The 10,172-nt window shown below is 34.0% G+C and overlaps 1 protein-coding gene across 1 annotated transcript; it reads left to right on the top strand.

Moving 5' to 3' along the window:
* The first annotated feature begins 234 nt into the window (after positions 1 to 234).
* On the top strand, positions 235 to 8,545 carry LOC129320000 (plasma membrane ATPase 4-like). The gene is made up of 16 exons (XM_054965126.1): positions 235 to 443; positions 3,947 to 4,066; positions 4,158 to 4,394; positions 4,489 to 5,250; positions 5,352 to 5,474; positions 5,562 to 5,666; positions 5,750 to 5,894; positions 6,000 to 6,164; positions 6,325 to 6,563; positions 6,645 to 6,677; positions 6,776 to 6,857; positions 6,945 to 7,105; positions 7,188 to 7,361; positions 7,501 to 7,683; positions 7,845 to 8,026; positions 8,215 to 8,545. The coding sequence occupies exons 1-16, from the start codon at positions 384 to 386 to the stop codon at positions 8,309 to 8,311; spliced, it is 2,868 nt and encodes a 955-aa protein (XP_054821101.1). The 5' UTR covers positions 235 to 383; the 3' UTR covers positions 8,312 to 8,545.
* Positions 8,546 to 10,172: the final 1,627 nt, after the last annotated feature.

The following is a 10,172-nucleotide window of genomic DNA, read 5'->3' as shown; positions in this document are numbered from 1 at the left end:
TATTTTTAATAAAAACTTCAAAAAAAGAAAATAAAAAAGCCGAGGAATAAGATAAAACCTTAAAATAAGGATCTGCGGGACCCACAAGAGGTGAATTATTTTTGAGCGCTAAAATCAGAGACAACTGACAAGTCACCGGTAACTAGAGAGAGAAAGATAGAATCGTCATTTTCTCAGTCTTAATTGTGAGGCCCTGCATCCGCTCGATAGATTATATAAATACCCACACAGCTCGTGATCTCACAGCTTCTTCTTCCTCTGGGATACGCAAATCTCGCTCTGTTTATCCCATTGATCTGAAGAAGAAGACTACGAGGACCAATATCCTCTCGTCTTCCTTCTACTCTGCTTCCTGAGATCTCCGGCGAACGAACTCGTCGGCGATGGCGGCTGAAAAGGCGGCGATCAGCCTCGAAGAGATTAAAAACGAGGCCGTTGATCTGGTACGTCGCTCTAAATCCCTTCGTCTGGCTCCATACCAAACTCTGTTTCTGCTCTGTTTCTGTTTTCTCACCGTTTATAAATCTTCGATGGGTGATCACAAGTTTTTCCTGTGACTTTATTTGGATTATTGGTCTACCAAAACTCCGATTCAGGTTAACCTGAGATATTTTTCTCTATCGAAATAATCGCATTAAAAATATCTAAGAACCTTTCTATATGTGAGTGCTTAGAGAGATTAAATCGGAACGAGACTGACTTTGGATACATCAGTCGAAGTTGTTTGCTATTTGGTGATTTTCTTTCATTTTCTTGGCGACCAAACGGGAAGTTTTTTCATGGGATCTGAGGGCGAACCATGTGAGAGACAGATAAGAGACGGAGTGGAATACGCTTTCGGTTTTCACAAACATTAAAAAAATAAAAATAAAAAAGCATTTAATTAATCAAACTCATCTGTCCTTCTCTCTGTTTCCGCCTTGTTTGGCGGGAGGGAGTTTAAAGTACTTTCCGTGGTACTTCATCCTTTTCATATTCGCCAAACTTTGTTTTTTTTTTTTTTCCTTTTTCTTGTTCAATAACCATTTTCATGGTATCTGTATCTCACAACAATTACAACTATTTTTTGCAATTTTTTTATAAGAATTTATATTATATATAAGGTATATACTGACAGAAAAATAATCAAATTTTTATGACTCCTCATAATAGTTAAGGTTCATTAGTGAAATATGCAAAATATATTTAAAATAATAAACATGTTATTGTATAATAATATCATATATTTGAAAGGTCAGTACCTCACCTCAACAGATTTTTTTAGGCAAAAAAAAACCTAAATAGATTTAATTTGAAATATTCTATCTATTTATTTGTAAATGATTCTAAAAATAAATAATTATTTTAAAATTTATTTTATTTTATTAAATAAAGAGTCTGAAAATTTACAAACCAAAAGTGTGCCAGCTTTTGGAAGCTCCACAGATGGGGGCAGAGAGAGAGAGAGAGGGATAGGGTTCGTTAGAGAGAGAGAGAGAGAGAGAGAGAGAGAGAGCCAATCACATGGAGCGTTTAGTTGGCAACTCGGCATCTCTTAAGGTCGCAATCTGATGTCCCCTTTGCCTCCTGTCACGATGCGCCGGTCAACACGTTTGGCCTTCTTCATTGGCTGCCCTTCTTAGCTGTGTGAGGATTCTGCCACGTGGCTCTTTTTGTCTCCCCTTCCAAACTCAAACTTCTTCCATTTCCATATTATCCTTGACTTTTGGAGCATTTTTTAAGTTATTATCTTAGTATGATATTCAAATTATCTTACTTAAATTTGTAATATTTAAATAAAAAAATTAAAATTATATTTTAGGATCGATCTGTTTCAACATTAACATTAAAAGTTATCTATATTTCATATACTATCCTAATTGTCTTTATCATCTAATGATTTTTTTTTAAAAAAATTATTTTCTATTTAAGAATTAGAAAAATCATATTTATGCCATATTTAAGTAAATTAATTTTTAAAATTAATTATAGGTTCTTTTAAATAATTGATAATTAATTTATATTTTGTCAAAGAAATTGATTTATATTTTTTTGATGAAATGATTTATATTTTTATTACTAACAAAAATCATTCGTATTGAATATTTAAATTTAAATTTAAATTATATTAAATATAGATTATTCATAAACTAATAATAATAATAATAATAATGCTACTATTTATTTATTTATTAGATGCAATGCTTTTTTTAGCCTACTTTTCATACTTACAACAACCTTTGAAACTTATATTTTTGTATTGTTATAATAATCAACAAAAATTTAAAATTACATTAACCAATTCAAGAATATAGGAATATCTATCAATAAATCGCCATTCTAAAAAGATTAGTTTTTTTAAAATAAAGATTTTTTTTTTGAAGCATCATAAAATTAGAATTAAGCTAAATGGCCTATACATACATACATACATACATACATACATACATACATACATACATACATACATACATACATACATACATACATATATATATATATATATATATATATATAAGCAGAAGTTTGTTTGTGGCGGAGCCAAGTGATTACCTTCGAATGGCTACCTCGTTGCGTCTGATTGAGGCAAGGAGCGCAAGGTGGGATGAACCATGCCATCTATTTAAGATCAGATATTTTAACAAATAAAAATCTCCAAATGGTAACCTTTGATTTCAACTTAAGTTGAACTTATGGCTTCTTCGTTTACATTTTTAAACGATTTAGAGATTTTGTGAAAAATGATTTATTTTATCTAAACTTCATAAAAAGTAGAAATTATTTTTTTGCAATAGTAAATTAGTATTTAGTAACTTTTTATTTTTATAATGTCCATCTAGGTTTGCCGATAAAAAATGATTTATTTTATCTAACAATGTTTTGATCATTAAGAACTTTGGTCAATATCTGGAAATAAAAATTCATTTAATTTTTAAAATTTTCCTCTCTAAAATATAGATATAACTTATTCAAAATTAAGTAGGTCATGTATCCAAAAAAAAAAAATAAGCAGGTCTTAAATTCCACGTGTCATGTCCACCCCTTTTTATGTTTATTTTCCTTTTTTTTTATAAAATCTTTACTTGTCAATTATGTCCCATTTAACAATATTGTTCACTGGTTATTATTTTTTATTAATTTTTTTTTCATTGGTTATTGCATTATTGCCTAGGTTTGGTCTTAAAAAATAATAATAAATCTTTATATTGAGAGGTTGCAATTTGTACGGGTTTGAAATAAAGGTCCCCCCACTTAAAAGGCGTGGAACTAACACGACTTTCTTCATGACGGGGTTTCGAACACATTCTTTGACTTCTTTGCTGAGGAGAATATAAAGTCAAGCATTCATTTTTTCATAATAAAAAAATATTTTTTATAATTTTATTTATGAATCACTTTTAATATATTTTATTATAATTAAAAAGAATTTTAAATTTTATCAACTTTATTTTATAATTTAATAAGTTTTTATCTTTATCCTCGATAAATATTCTTACATTTTGTTACTGGTATTTTTATTTAAAATATTTAATAAAGATAAAAATGTAAATAAATATATTGAGAATTGGCAAATGCTTTATAAATAAGATTAAATTTTTTCTTCTCTTTCTGCCGTATAAATAAGATAAAAAGAGTATTACTTAATTCTTATGGAATTATTATGGCTGTCAGCAACGCGTATTCAATCTTTTGTTTTCCCCTTCAAGATTATCATCAATTTAAAATATAAAAAATAATAAATCATATTATAATGCAAGTTGTGATGATAAAAATAATTTTCTAGCGTCTATGCATTGTACAGTAAAAACATAAATTTGATATGTAACTCAACCCTCCAGCAATACTTTTTAATTAAGGGGTTTATATACTTTGTTCCTTGGACCGTATCAATATAGTTATTGTGTCAACTCGGAATGTGAGAGAATGTCTGCGGGAATTCATATTTTCTAATATTCGTTGTTTGCAGGAACGTATTCCAATTGATGAAGTGTTTGAGCAATTGAAATGCACCAAGGAAGGACTGTCCTCGCAGGAAGGAGCCAATCGGCTTCAAATATTTGGACCCAACAAGCTCGAGGAGAAAAAGGTTGATTGGTTGCTTCGTTCTTCTTCTTCTTTTTCAGAATGCTATTTTCTGAATGTATGTTACTGATTTGTGTTAGTGGTAATGAACTCAGGAAAGCAAACTACTCAAGTTCCTCGGGTTTATGTGGAATCCCCTATCATGGGTCATGGAAGCTGCAGCTATAATGGCAATTGCGCTTGCAAATGGTGATGGGAGGCCACCGGATTGGCAAGACTTTGTGGGTATTATTGCATTGTTGTTGATCAATTCCACCATCAGTTTTATTGAAGAAAACAACGCTGGAAATGCTGCTGCGGCTCTCATGGCAGGCCTTGCTCCTAAAACAAAGGTAATAAGATTAAATTTGTGTTATTCAACTGTTTGAAGAATTGCCAAGATGGAGCCCAATTTTTTGATCACTCGTGACATTTGTGTGCTTTCAGGTTCTCAGAGATGGTAAGTGGTGCGAGGAAGAGGCTGCAATTCTAGTACCGGGGGATATCATAAGCGTCAAGCTAGGTGATATCATTCCTGCAGATGCTCGTCTTCTTGAGGGTGATCCTTTGAAGGTAGATCAATCTGCTCTTACTGGTGAATCCCTCCCTGTCACCAAAAATCCTGGGGATGAAGTTTTCTCAGGATCTACTTGTAAACAAGGTGAAATTGAGGCTGTTGTTATAGCAACTGGGGTCCACACATTCTTTGGGAAGGCAGCTCACCTTGTGGACAGCACCAATCAAGTTGGACACTTCCAGAAGGTTCTCACAGCAATTGGGAACTTTTGCATTTGTTCTATCGCAGTTGGTATGGTAGCTGAGCTCATTGTGATGTACCCAATTCAGCATCGCAAGTACAGGGATGGAATTGACAACCTATTGGTCCTCTTGATCGGAGGAATCCCCATTGCCATGCCTACTGTGTTGTCCGTCACAATGGCCATTGGTTCTCACAAGCTCTCACAGCAAGGTGCTATCACCAAGCGCATGACTGCCATTGAGGAGATGGCTGGTATGGATGTTTTATGCAGTGACAAGACAGGGACGCTCACTCTTAACAAGCTTAGTGTTGACAAGAACTTGGTTGAGGTCTTTGCAAAAGGTGTGGAAAAAGATCATGTTCTCCTCCTTGCTGCGAGGGCTTCTAGAATTGAAAATCAAGATGCCATAGATGCAGCCATGGTTGGAATGCTTGCTGATCCAAAAGAGGTTTGATTTTTTCCTACAATTGTCATTTCTGTTGTTAAAGTCATTCTTTGGAGACTGTTAATTTGAATTGTGTGTATTGAGCATGTCTTTTTCCTGTGTAGGCACGAGCTGGAATTAGAGAAGTCCACTTCTTACCATTCAATCCTGTGGACAAGAGAACTGCTTTGACTTACATTGATTCTGATGGAAAGTGGCACAGGGCAAGCAAAGGTGCTCCTGAGCAGGTAACCTTCTCGTTCAGTTTGTTCATGATTTGTGAGGTTTTTAGTTTCTCATATTGATCTTTAATATATTTGTTTTTGTCTCTACAGATCATGGACTTGTGTAACCTCAGGGAAGATGCAAAAAAGAGGGTCCATGCTATCATTGACAAGTTTGCAGAAAGAGGGCTTCGTTCACTTGCCGTTGCCAGACAGGTTTATAATGTTTCTTTTCATCTACAACTTTTACTAAACCACTTGCAGGCCAGGGTTATATAGCCAGTCTTCATCTCTTGCAGGAAGTGCCTGAGAGAACCAAAGAAAGTCCTGGTGGTCCATGGCAGTTTGTTGGCTTGTTGCCACTATTTGATCCCCCAAGACATGACAGTGCTGAGACCATCCGAAGAGCTCTTAATCTTGGAGTAAATGTCAAAATGATTACTGGTAACTAAGAACTCTCATTATTCAGGAAGAAATATTTTCTACTGTACAATAGCATTTGTTGTTGAACTTCTTTAATTTTAACATACGGGCCTATGCTCTCCCTAGGTGATCAACTTGCCATAGCCAAGGAGACTGGTAGGAGGCTTGGGATGGGAACAAATATGTATCCATCTGCTTCCTTGCTCGGTCAAGACAAAGATGCAAATATGAGTGCACTTCCTGTAGAAGAGCTGATTGAGAAGGCTGATGGATTTGCCGGAGTATTTCCTGGTGTGCAATCGCTACCATCTCATTACTGCAAATAAAATCTATCCTTTCTTTTATTTTCTTTCATTTGGTCTTGCTTTCGACTCTGACTTTGTCAATTATAACTCTCCCTCCCTCCCTCCCTCTCTCTCTCTCACAAATGTTTAAATGTACAATCCCTCAGAGCACAAATATGAAATTGTGAAGAAGTTGCAAGAAAGGAAGCACATTTGTGGAATGACTGGTGATGGTGTCAATGATGCACCTGCTTTGAAGAAGGCTGATATTGGAATTGCTGTTGCCGATGCTACTGATGCTGCAAGAAGTGCTTCTGACATTGTCTTAACAGAACCTGGATTGAGTGTTATTATCAGTGCTGTCTTAACAAGCAGAGCTATTTTCCAAAGAATGAAAAACTACACTGTTAGTCATTCTCCACTCTTCCTTAATACGATGTCTTTGCTTGAAATGATCTCAAGTCACATTATGTTTTTTGTATCGCAGATCTATGCAGTTTCTATCACTATCCGTATAGTGGTAAGTAGATGCCATGTTTATGAAAATTCGTGTGATTCATTACGACAGGGAATTGTGAATATTAGCTAATTTGATTCTCTTTCATTCTAAATTCACAGTTTGGCTTCATGTTTATTGCACTGATTTGGAAATTCGACTTCTCTCCATTCATGGTTTTGATTATAGCCATTCTTAATGATGGTAAGATTTCTAACAAATACCTATCAAAATTCTTAATTCTCTATTAATCTTATAATGGAGATTTGACCCACTGATTTATGCTATAAGGAACAATCATGACTATTTCAAAGGACAGAGTGAAGCCGTCTCCCACGCCTGATAGCTGGAAACTCAGAGAAATATTTGCTACTGGAATTGCTCTTGGAGGCTACTTGGCATTGATGACTGTCATATTCTTCTGGGCAATGAAAGAAACTACATTCTTCCCCGTAAAAACCCATTATAATTTGCCGTTACCTGTCAAACCTTCTTAGGCTCAAAGCTTTTGACACCTTCTGATTATTTTTTTAGGACAAATTTGGAGTCAGACACATTCATGATAGTCCTCATGAAATGACATCGGCTTTGTATCTTCAAGTCAGTATAGTGAGCCAGGCTTTAATCTTTGTGACCCGTTCTCGCAGCTGGTCCTATGCCGAACGCCCTGGATACCTGTTAGTAATTGCATTCATTATCGCTCAGCTGGTCAGTATAATGATCTTTTTAGTCCATTTAACTTTCAGATTTTGAGACGTGAGAATGAGTTATTTGATATGGTTTAAAATAGCCTGTTTATTTCTAGCAAAGCTGTGTTAACATCTTTTGAGGTTATATGTTGATGCAGATTGCAACAGTAATTGCAGTATATGCAAACTGGGGCTTTGCAAGAGTACATGGAATTGGTTGGGGTTGGGCTGGAGTTATCTGGCTCTATAGTGTTGTCTTCTATGTTCCACTTGACTTGATGAAGTTTGCTATCCGCTACATCTTAAGTGGCAAGGCTTGGGTAAATATGCTAGAAAACAAGGTATGTTTGAGCCTATTGATTTTACCTGTTCATAAACAAATCTCAAACTTGAACTGGTTTTGTTCTATGATCTGAAGTTTTTGTTTTCTGTCCTCAAACAATGTTTTTGAGAGAAATATTAAAACCAGAAGATTTATTTGTTCTTTAAAATTTATTTGCAGACTGCCTTCACTACCAAGAAAGACTACGGAAAGGAGGAGAGGGAAGCTCAATGGGCTCTTGCTCAGAGGACCCTCCATGGGCTTCAACCACCAGAAGCTTCTAGCAGTTTCAATGACAAGAACAGCTACAGAGAACTGTCTGAGATTGCTGAGCAGGCCAAGAGACGAGCTGAAGTTGCAAGGTAAGCAACCACACTTGCCTTAAGTTCTTGAGACCTTAATAGGAACTCACAAATCACAACAAAAATCACCAATTGAGTTTGATCCTGGTCTTCCAATTAGTTCATGTTTCCTTGTTATAGTCAATGTATAGTATCTCACTGGAACAGAGAAGTTGATATTTTGTATGTTCTTGCGCTTTCACTTGCAGGCTTCGTGAGCTACTCACACTTAAGGGACACGTTGAGTCAGTGGTGAAGCTGAAAGGTTTGGACATAGAAACAATTCAGCAACACTACACAGTGTGAGAAACAAGTAATAAATATTTTGTTTTTTGTTTTTAGCAGAATGGCCGCAAAAACAATATAATTTCTTGAAACAAGAGACTTAGAGAAGGCCTAGCTAGCTATTTTATGCCTTGTTTTTATAAGGGAGAGAAAATCTTGTGCCATAGTTCTCCTTTTTTTTTTAATTTTGTTTTATTTTTCTTTTTTTTTCCTCATGTATTTCTGAGCTCTGGGGAATAATATTGCCTTTGCCTACTCTTTATCTTATCTTTTTTTTTTTAATTATGCAAAGGGCCGGGGAAATAGTTTTGGATTCAATACTTGCTTTCTTCATTATTCTAAAATGGTTTTGGATGATGATTTCATGTAGTTTCTGTGTTTCTTTTCTTTGGTATTTGAGAATTTTAAAGCCGTAGAATAAAAATTTACGGAAGTTTCCTTAATATCATACGAACTTCAGAATCTTCACTTTTCTCCAATCTAGTTAGTGTTTGTTTCCTGAGGAAATGTGATTCTGCAAAATGCAACAGGATCAGAACAAGTTCTAAATTCTAAATGATGTTGTTGGATGTATCTTTAACTGAAATAACATATGACGATTCTGCTTACCACCTTGACAGACATTATCATTATTGCATATTCTTGCAAAAACACTCATTAGAGACAACTTTAATTATTAGTTGATAAGCTTGCTCTCTCCAATTCTATATATAAATCCCCTCCTACAAGAAATTGATGGTCATTTTTATAAATCACTTTGCAAAAAAGGATAGATTATTAATTGCTTTCTTCAAATTTTATCTTTTTGCAATTTTTTTCTATTTCAAACAATATCAATGATCTAATTATATTTTCACCAAAGTCCCAACTTACTTAAACTTTTCTTGGACCGGCATATTTTAACCAAAGTAGTTAAAAATGACTTACTTATGTTAAAAATGACTTATTTATAATTTTATATAAGATTGCTCAATGGAATATTCTCAAAATAGGGCCGTAAGATTTGTTAATATTCTAATTTGTCAACTGTTAATAGATCAATTATTTGAATCAGAATGCCTGCAATGACGTCAAACTCAAGTAGAGGAAAACATTTGAAAAAGAAAAAAACAATTAACCGAGAGCCTTATGATTGAACACATTGCAAACATGGTGCCTGCATCATGATTAGGGAGAGAATAAGAACAAAGGTGAATAAGTCATCAAGGTGAAAAATGAGGCAGTTGAATTTAATTAAATTTCGTGCAAATTAATCCAAATACTATTTCAGTTTATTATAAAAGAAATGCATGTACTTTTCAAACCAAAAATAAAATAAAATTCATGTGGCTATTTTTTTTAATTATTACTCCCTCCATTTAAAATGTAAGAAATTTTCAATTAAAACACACCAACCAAGACTGATAATCTAACATTCTTCCAATTTTACCTTCATTTAATACTAATGATTAATCATTGTTGTTGGCCCCAAAAAAAATTTCCAAGGGCAATTCTAATATTTTCACAGGGGCCTTTTAGTAAAAAGCATATCGATTGCTCTTTACAGACCATATGATGCCTTTTATACTGTAACTTCTGTAATTTTCTAAACTACACCTTATAATCATATTTGAGTTACTTTCAGTTAATTTATTTTTATTCAATATATTAGTAATCTGCTATGGTTAGCAACTTATTTTAACATAATACATTAAAAAGAATTATTTTACATGGTAACTCATCAAAATCTGGGAGTTACAGGGATAATTATATTGGCGATTTATTTTATACAAAGTACCACAAATATGAAAACCTTATGCTGAGATATTAATTGTTGGGGTCCCACTGAGAGCCATAGTTGTTGAACTGGATACATCAAATAAAGCGAATCATTAAAGAAAGA

The sequence above is a fragment of the Prosopis cineraria genome, unplaced genomic scaffold (genome assembly GCF_029017545.1).
Source record: "Prosopis cineraria cultivar Desert tree isolate PC_DT_omini unplaced genomic scaffold, ASM2901754v1 PC9, whole genome shotgun sequence".
NCBI classification, from domain to species: domain Eukaryota; kingdom Viridiplantae; phylum Streptophyta; class Magnoliopsida; order Fabales; family Fabaceae; genus Prosopis; species Prosopis cineraria.
Note: the sequence above shows the minus strand (reverse complement) of the source record. Positions and strands in the feature narration are given on the sequence as shown.

What these genes read in the sequence shown, in the direction of transcription:
- LOC129320000 (XM_054965126.1), top strand. Translation starts at nt 384, where the DNA reads ATGGCGGCTGAAAAGGCGGCGATCAGCCTCGAAGAGATTAAAAACGAG. An exon ending in TGCTTGCTGATCCAAAAGAG is followed by an intron (nt 5,251 to 5,351) that starts GTTTGATTTTTT and finishes TTTCCTGTGTAG; the next exon opens with GCACGAGCTGGAATTAGAGA. An exon ending in CACTTGCCGTTGCCAGACAG is followed by an intron (nt 5,667 to 5,749) that starts GTTTATAATGTT and finishes CATCTCTTGCAG; the next exon opens with GAAGTGCCTGAGAGAACCAA.